Here is a 22,304-nt window from a genome sequence, read left to right as displayed (position 1 = left end):
ACCTTAGGCAAATTCAGCTCTTGGACTCAGTAAATGAACCACAGTATCCTGTCCTCCTATACAGATCTAAGCAAAAGCCAGTTGTTTCATTTAGTGTTGACTAAAGATATGGTGAGCTGTTCCAGAGTTAGAAGAACAACTGTACTGGATTTACTAAGCAGTGTACACTATACCAAAATCTGTATGTACTGGAATTGAGCAATTTACAGAATTTTCAAAAGTAACACTGACTCTGCATAATGTAGTATAATAATCTACCTAGTAAAATGCATTGTCAAAAGTAAAAATGTGAAACTTAATCATTTATCTTCTGCTTTGGATTTTTGGTCATCGGACTTTTTTTATTTCCCCTTTCTAGAGATTAAGAAGCCACCAGTGGCCCCCAAACCAAAGTTTGTTCTGGCAGCTAATAAGCCAGCTCCACCTCCTGTCGCACCTAAACCTGAGATCTTGGTTTCTAGTGTTCCACAGTCAACAAAGAAAACCAAACCATCCATAGCTCCAAAACCAAAAGTTCTGAAGGCCTCACCTGTCCAGGACATCACACAGTCACCATCAAGGAAAATCGTCGTGAACCTGGAAGAGCATACACAGGAATTCCCTGAAAGTATTGACAACTCGAACTGCAGAAACAGAGGGCATCCGAGCAGTGATTATATTTTACCAGTGTGTTCCTGCCATCCTGGATGTAACCATAAGCTTGAGAGCAGAAAGAATTTGTATGTCAAGCAGCTTGTCTTAGGGCCCCTGGAAATGCATGAGAATTTAGAAAACAACAAAATTGGTGAGTCCCCTTCAGCTGTGAAAAATCAGCATAAATGTGATTCTGTTGGTGAAAGGGTCAAGAGCCAGAGTAAAGTAGTTTTAAAGGCAAGCATCCTCGAAGAGAAGCTCAAAGATGTTTTAACACAACCAATGTCACCCTTTCTTTTCCCCCAGAAGCACAGATCCACAGACAGTCCAGAAATGAGTGATGGCTGTAATTCCCACAGACAATTCAGCATTGAATTTGCAGATTTGTCACCTTCCCTGTCCAGCTTTGAAAACGTTTCTAATCATCACCCTTGCCACCTACAACTTCCTAGCACTGAATTTCAAAATTTTGAAACTAATCAGAATGACAGTGAAAAAAGCAACACTTGCTATCATTCATCTGAACAAGAAGCTCTAGAAAATGGAAAAAGGAGTCCTTTCTTATCTTCAGATGGAGATAGTAAGAAATCAGAAGCCAGAGACCTTGGTCCCTTGGAAATCCACTTAGTGCCATGTACTCCCAAATTTCCAACTCCCAAGCCCAGAAAAACACATGTTGCACGCCTCTTACGCCAGAGACATATAGATACTTCTAGTGAAAGTACTGAAGAACCAGAGGATGTAGACAGCTTGCCTCATGTTTTCGAAGATAGTTTGAAAAACAATAAAATCAGTGTCTTTCATCAGACTGCTTTGTGTAACCAGGAACAGGTGGACAAAGTGAAGCCAGAAAATAAAGGTGAATTGAATGTGGACCTCACTGGTGACAGACAAAACTCGGTCTATTCACAGAAAGCCTTGCGTCCTGAAACATTTTCCTCTGAAAAAACGGCACCTCCTTTAGAAACAGACTCTAACTTGAGTTCTGACGACAAGTCAGGAGATAGTTCTGGTATGTCACTTGCCGAGGACAAAGGAATCAGTTTTATAAGATGCAGTACTCTATCTATGAGCCTGCCCAAGCAGCTCAAATTAACCTGCAGCGAACATTTGCCTACTGCCTCTAACCCAGGAGTGTCTGCCCCTCAAATGCAAAAGGAATCTATGATAAAAGGTGAAAGTTCCTCAAAAGTTGTCCCCAAAAAACCTCAAAGACACAGTTTGCCTGCTGCCGGAGTGCTTAAAAAGGCTGCCTCTGAGGAGCTTTTGGAGAAAAGTTCTTATCCCTCAAATGAAGAAAAAGATGCAGAGAAGGGTCTAGAAAGAGATCACGTGCAGCATTTATGTGCCCCAAACAATGGTATGTCATCCTCCTTTGATATGCCTAAACGGGCTTCAGAGAAGCCAGTGTGGAAATTACCTCATCCCATTATCCCCTTTTCAGGGAACCCAGAATCCTTAAAGTCTGTCACCATATCCTCAAACAGTGAGACTCCCACACCCCTGACCAAGCCTAGAGCAAAATCATTATCTGCTATGGATGTGGAAAGGTGCACTAAGCCATGCAAAGACTCTCACAAGAAGAACTCTTTAAAGAAGTTGCTCAATATGAAGCTGTCCATCTGTTTCATGAAGAGTGACTTCCAGAAATTTTGGTCCAAGCATAGCCATCTTGGAGACACAACCTCAGGCAGCCTGGCAGGTGGGGAGCAAAGAGGGAGTGAGAGTGATTGGCATGGCCTGTTGGTAGGAGAAGAGAAGAGAAGTAAACCCATCAAGGCATATTCGGCAGATAACTATAGCCTGGAGTCCCACAAGAAGAGGAAGAAGTTGCGGGGCCACACCAATGCAGCTAATGGACCAAGAGCCGAGTCTCTGGATGACCAAATGCTGTCCAGGGAGTCGTCCTTGCAGGCACCTTGCAAATCTGTTACCAGCGACTGTGTACCAGAGTATGAAAATATACGGCATTATGAGGAAATACCAGAGTATGAGAACTTGCCCTTTGTTATGGCTATGGGGAAAACTCCCGAGTTGGAACGACGGAACTCCAGCAGCGTGGAGGACACTGATGCAAATGTGTATGAGGTACAGGAGCCGTATGAAGCTCCAGACGGCCAGCTCCAACTCGGACCCAGACACCAGCATTCCAGGTAACACTTAGGTGTCAGACAGACACGTGTATCACTGAAATTAACCTTCAGCAACCCTGGGAGATAGGTTAAGATCTCATAGGTGGGGACAAGTAACTTGGCAAGAGAGTGGTTTATTTGATTTTATTTTTTAATTAATTTTTATTGGAGTATAGTTGCTTTACAATGTTACATTGGTTTCTGCTATACAGCAGAATGAATAAGCCGTACATATACATTATATCCCCTCCCTTTTGGACTTCCTTCCCATTCAGGTCATCACAGTGCACTGAGTGGAATTTCCTGTGCTATACACTGTATTCTCGTTAGTTATCCATTTTATACATCGTATCAATAGCATACATGCGTCAGTCCCAGTCTTCCAATTCCTCCAGTCCCTATTTTCCTCCTTAATATCTATATAGTTGTTCTCTACATTTGTGTCTCTGTTTCTGCTCTGCAAATAAGATCATCTATACCATTTTTCTAGATTCCACATGTATGGGTTAATATACAATATTTGTTTTTCTTTCTGACTTCATTTTGTATAACTCTCTCTAGGTTCATCACGTCTCTACAAATGACCCAGTTTGAGAGAGCAGTTTAGTTAAGCATATATTAAGTTATTTCCAAAGTGCAGTCTCTTTTTATCATGTAGTCAGGATGGGTATTTGCAATGTAGCCTTTAAGTTGTTGACTTAAAAGTACCAACTTGGAATACAGAGCGAGACCCTAGGCGACAAAGTTGTCCAAGTCATTGAGGTTTATTTGCTAGGTATAAGAAATCTGTGAAGCTTTTGAAATCTATGTGTTTACCTTTGGTGCCCTTGTCAGATAAAACCTCTAAATTTGCAAAAGTCACTACTCTTGAGGATTATTTATTTTACTTGTTGAAGGCTAATTACTAACTTCAGATGGAGATAGAAAAAATGCAGGAGAAACATAACTCCTGCCTTTCTCACTTTTGTATACATACTTCTACCCCTGGTGTGCCTGCTTCATCTGTCTTATTGGAAACCTTGCCTGTCCTTGATGGTCCAGCTCAGCCATCCTTTGCTTTCTGAAGCTTCCACAGTTACCTAGTGGGACGTGTTTACCTCCTGTTCTGATCTCCCAGTTGTGCTTTGATGCTGTGGTGTCCTTTGTCTCAGTCTTCTTTATGGTAGAATTGTTTATTGCCATGTCTGATTGGTGTTTGGTTTCAGGCTTCATGAAGAGTTCTGGTCATATCTTTTTGTCCTGCATGAGGCCAAGCAACGGGTTTAGTGGGGGTCGGTAGATTTGGTTGAGTAAATGGAAGAATGAGTGAAAGAAGGGAAAGGGGAGCAGCTTCCTAACCCCAGGAGCAGCTTCCTTCTGTCCCCCTAGTCACAAAGGGATCCTTGGCATTGTGTTGAAAGTGTTTTGTGTTTAACACAAAGCACACAGACCTTTTTGGAAGTCTTTATATTCTTTTTTAGGTTACTAACTTCAAGCCTTTGAGTGCTTAGGTCTTAAGATAGGACTTCTGTAGAAATATTAACATATGTGGCACATAGTAGAGCCTCAAAAAAAAAAAAAAAAAAGGATTATTGGATGAATTGAATAAATCAAATTAAGCAAAATCTTAGTTGTTGCACCAAGTAAAATATATTGTCCTTTTACCTTTCAGATGCTCTCTTGGCACTTTTCTTTGCTCATAATCCTCTCTGCCCTTCCTCCTTTAACCCCCAAAGACTTACTCCTTTGCCTTAACTTTTCTAAATCGGACTCCATCCTGTTTACAGCTGTCTACTCTGAATGTTAGTACCTAGGTGAAAACCTCTCCCTTGGCATAAATATTTCAATGGGGAATAAAGTATCCAAATTTTTTAAAGGTCTGTTTTCTATTTTCATGCCTGCTCATCTCACCATGGAACAGTTTTGTTGATGCTGCCCTCCTTTTGAATAATTTTTTATTGGAGGATAGTTGCTTTACAATGTTGTGTTAGTTTCTGCTGCTACTGCCCTCCTTTTAACAAGGTTTTGTGTGTTATTGGGTATGTGTGTACGTTGAAGGGACGAATTTGGCTTCTTTGTGACATCCTGCTGCTGCTAAGTCGCTTCAGTCCTGTCCGACTCTGTGCAACCCCATAGATGGCAGCCCACCAGGCTCCCCTGCCCCTGGGATTTGCCTGGATTTTCCAGGCAAGAACACTGGAGTGGGTTGCCATTTCCTTCTCCAGTGCATGAAAGTGAAAAGTGAAAGTGAAGTCGCTCAGTCGTGTCCGACTCTTAGGGACCCCATGGACTGCAGCCTACCAGGCTCCTCCATCCATGGGATTTTCCAGGCAAGAGTACTGGAGTGGGGTGCCATTGCCTTCTCCGCTTGAGCAATGAGTGGATGCCAACAATTGAGATAGGATTAGGTTTGGAATAAGAGTAGTGAGTTTGCTTTTGGGATATGTTGGATTTGAGATGCCAGATAACTATCTAGGGGAAAGCGTTAGTTACTCAGTCATGTCTGACTCTGTTATCCCATGGACTGTAGCCCACCAGGCTCCTCTGTGGAATTCTCCTGGCAAGAATACTGGAGTGGGTTACCATTCCCTTCTCCAGAGGATCTTCCTGACCCAGAGACTGAACCCAAGTCTCCTGCATTGCAGGTGGATTCTTTACCATCTGAGCCATCAGGGCTTTGTGACATGCTCCTATCCTTAGCTAAGATGAATTTTTTTTCCTTGAAATTGGAGATTTGACCCTTAGTGTTAAGTTTTCTGTCGACCCTCAGACTTGATCTGAAGGGTTTGTGATTATCTCTAATGCAAACTGTAAACTTCTGGAACTTGTTCTTCATCTGGTTTGCTTCTTATGTCTTTAGGGCACTGCTGCTCTGGTCAGGGAGGGAAACGAGGATGGAAGGGGTTAATGTACACATCCAGCCAGTGCAGCCGGATGGCATTCATAAGAAGGGCTTTTTCTCAAGGCCACAGGAAACCGAGGGCGGCTTTGGACAGGTTGAATCCGTCAAGTAGGGCAGCCTGGTAAAGAGTGGGTTCTTTACCAAAAGAGCTCTGCTTTTGAATTTCATTTTCCATGGAGATTTTTGTTTAGGCCTGGCGCAGGGAGGCCTGAACAGGCTGGGGAGTCCTAAAATATGCCAGCTGAATCAAAAGCCTTCAGTCACAGGGCCAGGCTAACAGTGTTGCCTGGGAGGTCGTCCCTTGTGTAAACAACATTGCGCGTGGAAAGAGAAAGGAGAATTCAAGCCTCCCGAGGAGGATACCTGGCTCCCCCCAAAATAAGGTAAATGAGAAATGGGGCATCTGTTTCAGGTGAGCTGAGTGGATCCAAGTGGAAATCCTGTTTGATAATCTGGCTGTTGAGAATACAGATCTATGTTTTAGAGTAATTAAAATTCAACACCCTGTGCTTCTAAAATGATAAGAAAAAACACAAATGAACTCTGTTTAAAATTTTTCTGCTGAAGTGAATCAAAAAAGTGTCTTTAACAGTTTCTTAGGCCTCAAAGAAGAGGTTCTGGATATTCTAGAGGGGACTGGTTCACAGAAACTCACTAGTTTTACAGTCTACTTAGATAACCGAGCAGATTCTGGATTAGTAAACAGACATTTGCCAAGCTGGGGTAGCCCGTATGGTCTCCTTCTTTAGAGTATAGATGTTTCATGAATCCAACGGCTTAACATTTACAGATTCATAACAACATGTTTGTAACTCTTCAGGAAAGAATTGCAGGCAGCCCCCAATTTCAAAAAGGATTGTGTTCTGAAAGTTTATGATGATTTGAAACTTAGTGTATTTCTCAAAGACACAGTTGTGGGATGGTGATATAACCCCAGTTTAGTCTCCTGGTTACATTAGCTGTTACTGTCCCGGTGTCTCCTTGCCCCTCTCCAGGTAGATTGATCCTCAGTGCTTTGTGCTAATACAGGAGAGTTGGCCAGGCTGGAGCTGCGTGCCTGCAGGGCAGGAGCAGAGTTGCTGTTTGGAGGCAGCGGGGTTTGTGGAAAGGGTGAGGCAGCTAAGGAAGAATGAGGAAACTGGGGGCTGGGCTGAGAAAGACTACAAAGCGCTGCCAGTGACAAGAAGGGAAGGGCTGGGTGGGTGGGAATTAGGATGCACTGAATTTGCTTTTCCTCCTTTCTCCTTTACTATTCCTACTCCTCCCCTTAACCCTCCTCAGACTGCTTTGTGTGATTCACCTAATTAGTCTCTGACCTCAGGAGAGAGTGAGTGGAAGAAACTGAGGGAGGGGTCTGGATGATAAGGAGTGGTTCAGCCAAATCTCAAGGTCAAGGTGGATGATGTCATAGAAACATTATTGTTGATGTCCAGTCGCTCAGTGGTGTCCAGCTCTTTGTGACCCCATGGACTGCAGCATGCCAGTCTTTCCTGTCCTTCACTATCTCCCGTAAGTTTGCTCAGACTTATATCCATTGAGTCAGTGGTGCCATCCAACTATCTCATCCTCTGATGCCCTCTTCTTCTCCTACTCTCAATCTTTCCCAACGTCGAGGTCTTTTCCAATGAGTCAGCTCTTCATATCAGGTGGCTAAAGTATTGGAGCTTCAGCATCAGTCGTTCCAGTGAACATTCAGGGTTGATTTCCTTTAGGACTGACTGGATTGATCTCCTTGCTGTCCAAGGAACTCTCGAGAGTCTTCTCCAACATCATAGTTCGAAAGCATCAATTCTTTGGCAGTCAGCTTTCTTTATGGTCCAACTCTCGAATCTGTACATGACTTCTGGAAAAACCATAGCTTTGACTAGATGGACTTTTGTTGGCAAAGTGATGTCTCTGCTTTTTAATACACTGTCTAGGTTTGTCATAGCTTTTCTTCCAAGGAGCCAGAGTATTTTAAATGCTCAGAAACAGAGAAAGCATAGAAACATAGCTTTAGGTATTCCCAGGTAGGTCACCACTGTGTCATTGCTCTGGGTTCTCAGAAGTAATTTCATTGGAAGTAAGATAGTGAGCCACCTTGGAGTATTCCAGTGCTCTTGGGGGGTACAGCGACCCTCTTCCTTGATGTGTTTCAGACATAATACATCTAAAACAACAGGCAGTGGGCCTTTCTCTCTGGCATGCAAGTGACGAGTGCTCATTCACTTCACTAAGAAGTGTGATTTCCATAAGGAAGTTTCTAAAGTTTGGGCCTCTGATGTTAAAGAGTTAGGGACAGATCACAGAACAGTAGTGCCCAAACAGTGGAATTTTCCTCTAAAAATTGTAGCAGATTTCCTAATTCTATAACCCAGAACAGTTTTCCCTGGAAACATTCCAGGTTTTTCCTCTGTTGTTTTAGTTTGTTATTATTATAAGCCCTTCAGAGAAAATGTGTGGTAATTGGGTTTTCCTGGGTAACCTCTCAAGTCCTCAGTTTATTAATTGCGCAAAGGCTGACTGGTATCAAACAGTATGCATTCAGAGATGGAAGCATGTGCTACTCCCTAGGAGTTTCTGCCCAGTGAGGCTGAGTTATAGGATGACAAGCTTTGTCTGAGTTGTATCCCAAGTAGGGGTGTTTGACTTCACAGAGATAGTGACACTTGACCTGTGGCTTATAAAATGGACATGATTGGATTTGGCATTTAGATCATTTTCTAACCTCAATAAGAGTGGTTTCATTCTTTGTTTTCTCCTTAATTTAAATACAAAACTGGGCTTAAAGAGCAGCCGAATGGCATTTCAAATCTCAAGTCCCAGTATGGCATCTGTGTTGTAAATCTTCAGACCCAGCCTAGAAGCTGTCTCTCCTGGGTTACATTTACCATCTGGTGGTTTTGTTGGATTTTAATATAACGATTAAAGTATAAATTAATAGCCCTAATGAGCACTTCCATGGTTGTCATAGCACCAGGAAGATTTAGCACAGTTAAAGGGTGGGGGCTGGGACTCGTACATCTCAACAGCAGCTCTTCCTGTGAGTTATTTTCAGTATCAGCTCAGGAAATATCAAAAATCTGTACGGCTCTTTAACTTTGTGCTTCTTGCGTTGGAACCATAGCCACACGGTTTTGGCAGATCTGTTTGTTTACATGCTTACCCTACATTTGAAACATCCACTAGAAGCATTGGATTTTATTTCTTGGCTATGCAACTTTTCTTTTTTCCTTTTAAATATGTACGAGGAATTAAAATGTGATATTTTTGTACAACTATATACCTTTGATCTCACTCTTGCCAAAACAGATAAGTTAATATTTTATCAAATACATATGTTTTTATGTGACGGAATATCACTTTATACTTTTAGAGAGCATATTTTTAGCCAGAAATAGAAGAATGAATATCCTACACTGTGATTGTGTGCACACACACACATGCCCGTGCGTGTGTGCGAGCGCGCGCATCCTGTCTTCCTTGATAAAAATACATTGTTTTGAGATAGCTGATATTTGCACATTTGGGGGAAAAAAGATGACATTGTTTTGAGATAATTGGTGGTTTTTCCATGATTTTTCAATAGTAAAAATTGAATATATAGTTTTAGAATTTCACCAAGGTTATGATTTGTTTCTTTGTTTTTCATAAAATTGCAATTAAGAATTGTATCAATGAGGTAGAAATTGCTTTGCAAAATGAAATTTTGATCTTTTTCCTGGAAAAATTTTCCCAGGAATGTTTCTGTTTGGGAAAGGGCACATGTGGGAAGGGTAACAAAAAGGGCCTTCCTTCTTTTCCTGAGCATTTTTAATTTCTGTAAGGACCTGATAGGTAAAGATAATCAGACAATCCACCAGTCTGTGAATGGATTAAACCTATCAGTAGGATGTTTGCAACCTAATGAATTGTTGCCTTAGAAATAACCAAGAGCAGGAGTTGGGTTCCCAGCCTTATCACAAGAGCATCTTTAGCATATGAAAAATGCAATGGAAAGTAGTGGGAAGTGAGCCGGGGACAATAGCATTAGAGAGAGCAATAAAATTAAATGAATAGTGTTTATGACTTTTAAATGCTGATGTAGTCAAAGAGGGAAAGGTTAGTGTGTTGATGAGGAAAATAATAAGGGAGGAGGGACTAGTATGAAGAGGTGGAGAAGATGCCCTTTGGCCCACCAGTCCTCCAGGTGGTTCAGGGGAATTCCACATGCAGGCCCCTGTTCAAACAAGAGGGGGTGAGTATATTCATATTTCAGGTATTCAGTAAATGCCTGTACTTGTATGCTACTTTGGTAAGTTTTCTGGGTTCTCCCAGACATTTCTTTTAAATGCATCATCTTTTCCTGGGGTTGCATAGATTAATTTAGTATTTAGGGAAAGCCCTTTATTTAAAAAGTAGATCTGTTTATATTAGCCTGTTTATTTTAACACTTTCTTGAAACTGTATGAAGTACAAAGAGAAGTTCGAGTTACAGTAGTTTTGGGTGTGGGAAGCTACAAAGCACTGCCGACCTTTTTATTAAAGACTGAGTTTAAGAGTTAAGTTCAAGAATGGAACTGCCTCGTTTCTTCTGGATAGTATGGAAAAACAACTTTGGTGGTTTAGTTTGGGTCTTTTGTTTGTGGATCTCGAGAGGGAAAAAAAAGTATTTGCGAGTAGTTTTGTCATCAGGCAGAGACAGTCTATCAGTGGGGCTATAAAAATTCGATTGGTTAAATAGGATATCAGTGGAGTAAAGTACTATGATAGTATTTCCAGAAAGGATAGCTCTCTTCTGCAGTTGTCTTTCAGAGTTCTTATCCCTTTTTGTTTGCGTGTATTATAGATCCATTCTGGTTCCATGTGAGTGTGAATTGGAGTAAGGTTGTATGAGGTATTATTACCCTTTTATATGTAAAGAAACAATCATGGTGATGCTGACTTCAGGAAAAATGGGCAAAGAGGAAATGCAAATGGATTAGTGGTTCTAAGCCCTAACATTGAATGGTCTGTTTACCAGACTCTCCCATTTGTCAAAGTATTTTAGTTTCAGCTTCAGGAAAGGTGAAATAATAAACACTGAACAAAGCAAGTCAGTTTCCCCTGACTGTTTGGATAAAAATTTAAAGGAAAACAAACACATTTAGACTTTTTCTGTTTAAAATGATATCAGTGCTTGTTCTTTGTAGCTCCTGTGGCTTCCATTGAAACCTTTGTTTTACTTAAATCACTTTTTTTTTTTTAAGTAAGTTTCTTGGTAGCATATTTGTAACTGTTGATATACTTTGTCATATATTATTATCATTTAAACGTTAGGAATTAAAGTAAACCAATTAAAGACTTGGTTTCTAACAAACTTAGAATAGCTTGGTTTTTGTGTTTCCTGCCCCCCACCCCCCCCCCCCCGCCCTTAATCTGAAAAGCACTTCTGATTTGAATTGCTTGACAAGTGTAATTTCACATCAGGAAAACATATATAATAAATAAAGAAGGCGTAATTGAATAATTGGAAACTTTTTTCTGTCTTCTTTCTGTTGGTCTTTAGATGTATCTACAGTCATAAGTAAACAGATTTCAATTTAAATGAGTAGTTTTTGCACTATTTAATTTTTCTTTCAATAGCTTCACTGTGAGGAAGAGGAGAATAAAGCATAGTTCCTCTGTAACCCCCAGTTAGGTTGTGGGAAGGACTCTGGGGGCAGGGCTCAGGGCCAGGGGAGCTGGGGGCAAGTAGGGATAAATAATGAGATCGTTCACTAGTCCAGTATGATTTGTTTGTTAACAAAGGTTGGGGTGAAAACATTTAAATGGGGGCCTTTGGGGTAGTTTGAAAACTTTGAAAATTGAAGTGTGTCTTTTAATGGTTTTACTTTAAATGTAGTTTTAGAATCATTAAAGTTCAGAATTAAAGGAGTCATTAGAAAGCATTCGGGCCAGCCTCCTCATTCACTTGATAAAACCCAGCACAGCAGGATTTGTTGACTTTCCCTACAGGAGAGAGATGGAACTTGCAAAACCGTGGCTCCAACCTGGTGCTTCATAATACCACATCTCCACTTCTAACGCTATTGTGGAAGTATTACAGAGACCACAAGTTTTAGAAAATTCAAGTGATCTTAGTTGCAGAAAGCTTCAGGATTGCTTGTGCCTTGGCCTTATTTTCTCCTGCTATGACGGATAACGTTCCCCGTGTGAGGAAAGAGGGCTGCCACACAGATGTGTGACTCCTACTTTTTAAATGGTGATTTCAGGGAGGTGAGTGTTCAAACTAAGCAGAAGCTTTACAAATAATCTCATGCCACTAATATATGGTAGTATATTAGTATTTCTTTCCTTCAACTCTCTGATTCTCCCCATCAATCCAGTTTTTTTTTCCCCATTTCACCAAAACTTTATTGATCAGACAATATCAAGGATAAGAAATGCTGTAATATCATATACATAGATTCCATATTTAATAGTAATAGCTGATATTTCTGATATACTAGGAACTCTCATAAGAGTTATTTAGTCCCTATTATCCTATGCAGCAGATCCTTGGTTCAATTCCTGCATTGGGAAGATCCCCTAGAGAAGGGATAGGCTACCCACTCCAGTATTCTTGGGCTTCCCTGGTGGCTCAAACAGTAAAGAATCTGCCTATAATGCAGGAGACCTGGGTTCGATCCCTGGGTTGAGAAGAACCCCTAGAAGGAGGGCATGGCAACCCACTCCAGTATTCTTGCCTGGGTGGGGATTCTCCTCCCGTCAGAGGAGCCTGACAGGCTACATTGCATGGGGTCACACAGAGTCCGACACAACTGAAGTGACTTCAGTTCAGTTCAGTTGCTCAGTCATGTCCAACTCTGTGTGACCCCATGAATTGCAGCACACCAGGGCTCCGTGTCCATCATCAACTCCTGGAGATCACCCAAACTCCTATCCATCGAGTCGGTGATGCCATCCAGCCATCTCATCCTCTGTCGTCCCCTTCTCCTCCTGCCCCCAATCCCTCCCAGCATCAGAGTCTTTTCCAATGAGTCAACTCTTTGCATGAGGTGGCCAAAGTATTGGAGTTTCAGCTTTAGCATCAGTCCTTCCAAAGATAGATATTATCTTTTATTACAGATGAGGAAACTAAGACTTCAGTGAGGTTTAATAACTTGCCCAGGGGCACACAGCTGATATTCAGAAAAACTGATCCTGAGACATAATAATTTTAAATCAGAACATGTTCATATTATAGACTATCTACCCAGGAGACTATGATTGAAAAAATATTACTGTCCCCAGTTTGTTCACTATCTAGAGGAAAAAACACGGGACACCTGCGGTGATTTGTATAGAAATTAATGAGCATTTTCAGAGGCCCAGGATTTTTCATGCAAGATAAGTTTGTGAATTGGAAAGCTTTTATGGGAATAGGTGTTTCGGTGGTTAAAAATGGAAATAATCATGCCATGTTTGCATTTGGTCAAGTTAATGGTGGTTGCTATTCAGAACGAGTTAAAATAGTTCCTGTCATTTACTGGTTGCATGTGGACATCAGTGATACAGAAGGAGTTATGCATGCCTCATATTTCCCCACTGATTTACATGACACTTGCTTTTTTATCTATTATTCCAGTTCCTCATTTCATTTTCTGTCAAGTACTTTCCGAGCTCTAAGCACTGTAGATTTTTTTATTTTGTTTTTTCTTTTTCTTTTTTTTTTTTGGTCACGCTGGGCAGCATTCAAGATCTTAGTTCCCCAACCAGGGATTGCACCTCTGCCCCTGGCAGTGGAAGCATAGAGTCTTAACCACTGGACCACTGGGGAAGCCCCCCTAAAGCCCTGTAGTTTAAAATTAGTTACTATTTATAGATTCTCCAAAGGAAATAATTTTGTAGGGTGGCAGTACCTTTTATAATACATAATAGCCTTATTATCTTGATGAAAAATTAGATTTAAGAGAATGGTGAATTTTTTTTCCCCAAAGAGGCAGGTGATAAACTCTCTAGTTGAAGATTAGAGGAAGTAGGATTTCTGGAGCCTTTGAATTATGAGAGGATAAGACCTGGAAACTAGGAGAGGAAAACATTCAGTTGGATTGTAGGTCAAAAGAAATTTTCTTAGCTAAAGCATTTCTAGCATCATTGCTGGGACTACGGACATGTGTCACAATTGTTGACCCTCTCTACCTAGGGGCTGGTGAAACCTACCTCCAAGGGCAAACTAATTGAAATGCCTCTTTGAATTCAGCACCAGTGTTCATCCTGCCTAACCTGAACTAAACCTGGCTAGTCTTCATTTTAAGCAAATAATGCTATAAATCATATTATCAATTCAGTTCAGTCACTCAGTCATATCCAACTCTTTGCGACGCTACAGACTGTAACACACCAGGCTTCCCTGTCGACCAACTCCTAGAGCTTACTCAAACTCATGTCCATCAAGTCGGTGATGCCATCCAACGATCTCATCCCCTGTCATCCCTTTCTCCTCCCTCCTTCAATCTTTCCCAGCATCAGGGTCTTTTCCAGTGAGTCAGTTCTTCGCATCAGGTGGCCAAAGGATTGGAGCTTCAGGTTCAGCATCAGTCCTTCCAATGAATATTCAGGACTGATTGCCTTTAGGATGGACTGGTTGGATCTCCTTGCAGTCCAAGGAACTCTCAAGAATCTTCTCCAACACCACAGTTCAAAAGCATCAGCTTGTCAGCACTCAGCTTTCTTTATTGTCCAACTCTCACATCCATGTATGACCACTGGAAAAACCATAGCTTTGACTAGATGGACCTTTGTCGGCAAAGTAATGTCTCTGCTTTTTAATATGCTGTCTAGGTTGGTCATAGCTTGTCTTCCAGGGAGTGAGCGTCTTTATATTTCATGGCTGCAGTCAGCATCCGCAGTGATTTTGGAGCCCCCAAAAAATAAAGTCTCTCACTGTTTCCATTGTTTCCCCATCTATTTGCCATGAAGTGATGGAACTGGATGCCATTATCTTCGTTTTTTGAATGTTGAGTTTTAAGCCAACTTTTTCACTCTCCTCTTTCACTTTCATCAAGAGGCTTTTTAGTTCTCTTCACTTTCTGCCATAAGGGTGGTGTCATCTGCATATCTGAGGTTACTGATATTTCTCCCGGCTATCTTGATGCCAGCTTGTGCTTCTTCCAGCCCAGTGTTTCTCATGATGTACTCTGCATAGAAGTTAAATAAGCAGGGTGACAATATACAGACTCCTTTCCAGATTTGGAACCAGTCTGTTCTTCCATGCCCAGTTCTAACTGTTGCTTCCTGACCTGCATACAGATTTCTCAAGAGGCAGATCAGGTGGTCTGGTATTCCCATCTCTTTCAGAATTTTCCACAGTTTATTGTGATCCACACAGTCAACAGGTTTGGCATAGTCAATAAAGCAGAAGTAGATGTTTTTCTGGAATTCTCTTGCCTTTTCTATGATCCAACAGATGTTGGCAATTATATCTCTGGTTCTTCTGCCTTTTCTAAATCCAACTTGAACATCTGGAAGTTCATGGTTCACGTACTGTTGAAGCCTGACTTGGAGAATTTTGAGCATTACTTTACTAGCGTGTGAGATGAGTGCAATTGTGTGGTAGTTTGAGCATTCTTTGGCATTGCCTTTCTTTGGGATTGGAATGAAAACTGACCTTTTCCAGTCCTGTGGCCATGGCTGAGTTTTCGAAATTTGCTGGCATATTGAGTGCGGCACTTTCACAGCATCATCTTTCAGGATTTGAAATAGCTCAACTGGAATTCCATCACCTCCACTAGCTTTGTTCGTAGTGATGCTTCCTAAGGCCCACTTGACTTTACATACCAGGATATTATATTAGTTTCTGGTATATAGGCAAGAGATTCAGTTTTTTAAACACACATATGTATTTTTTTTCAGATTGTTTTCCATTATCAGTTATTATAAAATATTATATATAGTTCCCTGTACTGTATAGTGGGTCCTTATCTCTTTTATAAATAGTAGTGTGTATCTGTTATTCCCAAACTCCTCTAATTACCCCTCCCTGCCCGCAGTAACTTTGTTTTCTGTGTCTGTGAACCTCTGCATATAAGTGATATCATATGACATTTGTCTTTCAGATGTTTGTCAGACTTACTTCAGCTAGTATGATAATCTGTGGGTCCATCTGTGTTTCTTCAAGTGGCATTATTTTGTTCTTTTCTGTGGCCAAGTAATAGTCCATTGTATATATGTAGCACATCTTCTTTAGCTGTTTATAACTGTGGGTGGACATTACATTGTTTCTGCGCCTTGGCTATTGTAAATAGTGCTGCTCTGAACGTAGGGATGCATTTATTTCTTCAAATTGTGGTTTTATCCAGGGCATGCCCTGGAGTGGAATTGCCACATCATATGGTGACTCTAGTTTTAGTTCTTAAGGACCCTCCATACTGTTCTCCATAGTGGCTGTACCAGTTTATATGCCCAACAACAGTGTGGGAGGGTTCCTTTTTCTCCCTCCCACTTAATTTTGTTACATTGCTTTATCCCCCATGCCTGGAACAGTGCCTGGCATATGGTAGGGACATAGTAAATATTTATTAAAGACTGAATAAGGAAGTGGATTTGTGGCTTCTGTGTCACCATTCCCTTCTGTAGCACATTGCCTGGCATTTGCTGTTTGTTGCATTATAAAAGTAACGGCTAACATGAGTTGTGTTGACTATACCAAGCAGTATAAGGCACACCTTATTCTACTGTTGCACAACACTAACTCATTCTTCTACCAGAGTTTTACTATACTTCTTACCACTCCCGCTAAAAGAGGAAACATGTAGTAAATGAAATAAAGGAACAAATGGTGTAAGAGATTATAAGCACTTTTGTATCCTTGACCCCAGCACATACCTGGCACAAAATAGATGAACAGATCTGAGTAAATAGTTGTCAGGTTATACATTGCTTTTACTTGCATGAAGTCAGAGTCCAGCTGCATTTTGAGTAAACCAGTGTCCCAGTGACCGGGCTTCCAGAATATACAGGAAACACCTGATCATTTTGGAAAGCAATTACACTGATTTGGAGAATTACCGCTGTTCAGTAAAACAAAGCTCCCTTTGAGAAGACACGCTGAGTTAAAAGCCCTTACACGCGTCTGTCTTTTTTAGCTATGTAGTGAGCACCCTTCCACATGGTGGGATAGTGACGCACAAAACATTCCGTCTCTCTGATTCCACTAGTCCTTTGATCAAGCTTGTGGAACGGTTTTTAACAGTTTCATAAGTAGTGCAGATCTTAAAATCTTCATATGCTATTCAGAAAACAATTTTTAAAAATTGTCTATCACTAGAAAAAATTACAGTTTTACAAAACTCTTCTTAACGAAAGACCTGTCCCCATGTCTTACATGTAAAACTGAACGTGAAAATATTTGGGCAGTCTGTAGGTACCTTTGGAGTAAGCAAAAATTTACTAAGATATCCCAAAGTCAAGAGCCTGGTAAAGGGCCTTGTGCAACTTTTATGTATATGGGGAAATGCTCAGAATGTTTTAGCTACAGAAAACCTGTTTTCCCTTGTAGAGTGAATTAGTCATAAAATTATCTCAGGATTTGAACAGCTATCTGCATTATTTCAGACTCTGCTTCATTGTCTCTAAATAAAGTGTTTTGTGAACCCCAGCATGGACTAGTTGGCTATCCAGATGGGGAAGATGTTAAGAGTTTTATCTAAGAAAATTATAAAATCTTTTATAAGAATGTTACCTTAAAAAAACTCTCTATTTTATCTTTTAGTATTCTTATTCTATATTGGGTAAAATCCCATGTACTAGCTGTTAAGAAGACAGGTAAAATATTCTTATGGATTTGCACAGATAACCTGTGAAAGCTATTTAGTAGATTACCTCTTTCTTCAGTGTGTTAAAAGTTGTTTCCAGTTAACAGGTACTTACATAATATTGTGTATTGAGCACCATATTTGGGGAAGTATAAAAGGAACTCTTAAAATGAAAAACAGAAGGCTTTAGTGACGAATATAAAATAAGGATCTGAAGGGTTAAAGTTTTCTCTTGGCTGTCTGAGGAGGCCTTACAAATAGCTGTGAAAAGAAGAGAAGCAAAAAGCAAAGGAGAAAAGGAAAGATATACCCATTTGAATGCAGAGTTCCAAAGAATAGCAAGGAGAGATAAGAAAGCCCTCAGTGATGAGTGCAAAGAAATAGAGGAAAACAGTAGAATGGGAAAGACTAGAGATCTCTTCAAGAAAATTAGAGATACCAAGGGGGCATTTCATGCAAAGTTGGGCTCTATGAAGGACAGAAATGGTATGGACCCAACAGAAACAGGAGATATTAAGAAGAGATGGCAAGAATACACAGAGGAACTGTACAAAAAAGATCTTCACGACCCAGATAATCACGATGGTGTGATCACTCACCTAGAGCCAGACATCCTGGAATGTGAAGTCAAGTGGGCCTTAGGAAGCATCACCTGTGTCCATAATACTGTTCTCTATGTCTGTTCTCCATTGTGAAGTGAAGTTGCTCATCGAGTCCGACTCTTTGCGACCCCATGAACTGTAGCCTACCAAGTTCCTCTGCCCATGGGATTTTCCAGGCAAGAATACTGGAGCCGGTTGCCATTTTCTTCTCCAGGTGACCTTCCCAACCCAGGGATTGAACCCAGGTCTCCCGCATTGTAGGCAGATGCTTTATTGTCTGAGCCACCAGGGAAGCCCATTGCTGCCCTGCAAATAAATTCATTGGTACCATCTTTCTAGATTCCATATGTATGTGTTAGTATACAATATTTATCTTTCTCTTTCTGAATTACTTCATGCTGTATAATAGGCTCTGGGTTTATCCACCTCATTAGTACTGACTCAGATGCATCCCTTTTTTATGGCTGAATAATATTCCATTGTATATATGCACCACAGCTTCTTTATCCATTCACCTGTCAGTGGACATCTAGGTTGCTTCCATGTTCTAGCTATTGTAAATAGTGCTGCAGTGAACAATGGGATACATGTGTCTCTTTTCAGTTTTGGTTTCCTCAGGGTATATGCCTAAGAGTGGGATTGGTGGGTCGTATGGTGGTTTTATTCCTAGTTTTTTAAGGAATCTCCATACTGTCTTCCATGGTGGCTGTATCAGTTTACATTCCCACCGAAAGTGCAGGAGCTTTCCCTTTTCTCCACACCCTGTCCAGCATTTGTTGTTTGTAGAACTGGTTGTTTATTTTGAAAATTAATCCTTTGTCAGTTGTTTCATTTGCTATTATTTTCTCCCATTCTGAGGTTTATCTTTTCACCTGGCTTATAGTTTCCTTTGTTGTGCAAAAACTTTTAAGTTTAATCAGGTCCCACTTGTTTATTTTTGTTTTTATTTCCATTACTCTTGGAGGTGGGTCTTAGAGGATCTTGCTTTGATTTATGTCATCAAGTGTTCTAGCTACATTTTCCTTGAAGAGTTTTATAATTTCTGGTCTTACATTTAGGTCTTTAATCCATTTTGAGTTTATCTTTGTGTATGGTGTTAGGAAGTATTCTAATTTTACATATTACTATATTTTAATTCTAAATGTTATATAGAATTCTTGTTTTAAAAAAATATTAAATGTAGAGATAGTGAAAAGTAAAACACTCCCTTTCCCTCTCATTACCCTCTTCTGTTCCAGCTGAAAGATAAGGGTTTGGAAGGATTTTGTTTGTTTGTTTTTGTTTTGCTTTCTAATATGGAAAGTTTTAGAATGAATGGAAAGTTTAGGGGTAGTTTGTCTCTGTCCCTGGGAGGCTATTGTTATCTTGGAAGTAAGTGAGAAAGACAGAAGCTGTCAGCCCTATTTCCCCCTGGGCAGGAATAGCATCTTCCTTCTTGTGTGTCAATGCCTGACACACAATGCCCGAAAAGTAACGCCCCAGAAGCTCAGTGAATGGCCAGAGTTGACACATGTCACAGCCGGAGGAGAGGAGGACGCTTTGTCTTTTCTTTTGTTGTTTTAGTCTTTAATTAAGTCATGTCTGACTCTTTGTGACCCCATGGACTAGAGCCCACTAGGCTCCTTTGTCCATGGAATTCTCTAGGCAGGAATACTGGAGTATTCTCTAGGAGGAATACTTCTCCAGGGGATCTTCCTGACCCAGGGATTGAACCTGCATCTTCTTGGCAGGCGGATTCTTTACCACTGAGGTACCTGGGAAGCCCCTTTGTCTTTCTACCTGGTGTCTTAATTTCTCTTTACTTCCCTCCTCTCTTCTTTTTCTCTTTCTTTTTCTTTTTTTTTTTTTTTGTGCTTTTAGCTAGTGGCTCAGAACAGAGGATCAGTGTTTTGAAGGCCTACTAGATTCTTTATGCTATTTAACCTCATATGAAAGTCTGTACAAGTATTTGGCTTTACTTTGCGAAATGAAGTTCATATTGGCAAGGAAATCAGCAGTTTCATTCCACAAGTGACACTTGCTTCCTATATCATTCATAGACCATCTCTACCTATATTGGTCTTTGAAGTTGTTATCATTGTGATCGTTATATGTCAAAGAGGGATGAAGCTAGCTTTTCGAAAGTTACTTTAAAAAGTATCTTGAGACTCAGCAGGATACCTTTAAGTCATTTATGTTGGTGATTGAAATTCTTTTAGAAACAGGAGACTGTATTGTGAAACCGGGCTTTCAGTCTTCCTGTACAAGTAGTAAACTACCACAGAGAAGCAGTGAAATTAAACGTGGAGAACAAGCCCAGGAGTGACCTGCAAAACCACAGCTCACATGATCTCACTGCAGGAGTTCTTTACTCAGATATGTGTGCTGGTGATGAGCTGTTTCACATGACTGACCATGCAGAAGGTTCTCTCTTGCAGTCCTTTTTGCTACAAGTCTAGACCTCTAAGTGTCTAGAGTACTAATTTCCTTTTAAATACTAGAGATGATCACACACACACACATGAAGAGAAAGAGAGTGCACACAGGAAAGTGAACTTTCTATGTCTCAGACATTGTTAGAGCATCATTTACATTAATTCATTTAATTCTCATAAAACCCTGTCAGGTAGACACTATGATATCCCCATTTTATGGATGAGGAAATGAGACATAATGAGGTTAAGTCAGTTTCACGTTTCTAGTAAATGCTTAGATGACGACTCAGACAGGCAGTTTTGCTCCAAGTCAGAGTGTGTCTAGCATCTACTCTGAGAAACTATGAAACTATGATGAAATGTTTGTGACTCTGCAAAAGTGCATCCTTTTATCTCACTTCTTGAATGCATGTTTATTTTTACTTCTCTTCCATTTTCTCTGACTCTAGAAAATGTTGCCCAAGTTTGATAAAAATGTTGTGATTTTGTTTGTTTCCCAGTCAAGGGAGCCAGAGATAAAGGAGGCGGTCAATAATGTAACCAATGCAAAGATAACACTGATATTGTTTTGTGGAGGACAAAACTTTCCTGAAGCCATCTGCAGATTCTCAGTCTTAAAAAAAATGGGCCTGTATCCAATGTACTCTGAGGAAGAAATGGGTCCCATATGAGTCTTTGGGGTTGTTGACAATTGATAGTTGATCTAGAGTAGTCTAAGAGAAATGATAAATACAGTTTTTCATGCATATTTTAAATAAGGAAGTGGACTGATTTATTCATAAGCGATAGTATAACCTTCCCCTCTTGAGCTACTTATGGGCTACCAAGAAGCCTACTATCTTTTTCCTCCGTGTCAGTGGGAAATCCCAATTACAGGTTGTGGTTCCTGTTAGAAAACGGAAACACTCAAGTAGGCTCGAATACAAAAAGGTCTTGAACAGTAAGTAGATTTGGCTTTAACTGCTGATTTCCTTATAATCTCCCACTATTTAATTATAGTGGGGTCTATATTTAATACAACATTTTATTTTGTGTGATGTGGAATATGTCTTGTGTCTGTAATAATAGCAATAATACCTTAACTTGAAGGTGGCTTGCGTTTATCCTGGCAGAGTCTGTGTAGATGTAAATGCAAAGTTTAGTTAGGAATTCATGAAGCTAGGTTCATATACCCTTCAATATGATGTGAGGATAACGCTATTAGAAATCACCAGTGCACCAGCTTTGTATGTAAGGATCCAGAAAATGACATCCTCTTTGGTAGGTGTTTTGTTACATTCTGTTCACTCTGTTGGTGAGGGAGGGTTAAGGATGGCCAAATGTTGACAGATAAGCTTGACAGCAGTTTATCAGCGACACACACCCTAGGGGAGGAGGACATAGCATTCCACATGGGGCCACACAGAGGTTGCACTGGAAGCAGAGTGAACCACCAGGAGCTGTGGGAGCCAGACTTTGTACCATCAAGAGGATTCCATGGGAGAATGTGACTGACTAGTTTCAGTAATCTCACACAGTGGGAACTAAAATCACCTATTCAAGGATAAGCCGCAAGAGTCCCTATGGTAAAGAAGGTTGTTTGACCAGGGGGCCTTATCTGAGGGAGCAGAGCGGGAAGAGCAACTTGTAATTAGGCCATTTGGGGCCCTCTTCGTTTTCCCCCGATGGCAGGGCAGAACTCCGTATGGGCCCTTACACCATAGTGGCTTCATACTGAGTCACGATCAAGAGTGTCGCAGGGGCAGAGGACCTGGTCATATTTTCCAAAAGTCTCACCACGTTTTCAGTGACTGTTAGGATTTTGATGAAAAGACATTAGCAGAAGCAGTGTGGCACACACGCTTGACACAAAAGCATGTGGTCACCCTGGTAGAGCTGGTAGTCAGAGGTGAGCTGTTCATCCCTGC

General features: G+C 40.7%; 1 protein-coding gene across 4 annotated transcripts in view; it reads left to right on the top strand.

Annotated features, from left to right (window-relative positions):
- Positions 1-22,304, top strand: part of FGD6 (FYVE, RhoGEF and PH domain containing 6) — a 106,871-nt gene that overhangs the window by 5,000 nt on the left and 79,567 nt on the right. For 3 of the 4 annotated variants that reach the window (XM_002687205.7, XM_005206128.5, XM_059886841.1), the window contains exon 2: positions 359-2,786. In XM_002687205.7, the coding sequence (XP_002687251.1) occupies positions 359-2,786 (2,428 nt within the window). Of the gene's footprint in view, positions 1-358; positions 2,787-22,304 lie in introns of those variants that run through there. The other variant, XM_059886842.1, reaches the window with a different exon arrangement.

Source organism: Bos taurus, chromosome 5, assembly GCF_002263795.3.
Source record: "Bos taurus isolate L1 Dominette 01449 registration number 42190680 breed Hereford chromosome 5, ARS-UCD2.0, whole genome shotgun sequence".
NCBI classification, from domain to species: domain Eukaryota; kingdom Metazoa; phylum Chordata; class Mammalia; order Artiodactyla; family Bovidae; genus Bos; species Bos taurus.
Note: the sequence above shows the minus strand (reverse complement) of the source record. Positions and strands in the feature narration are given on the sequence as shown.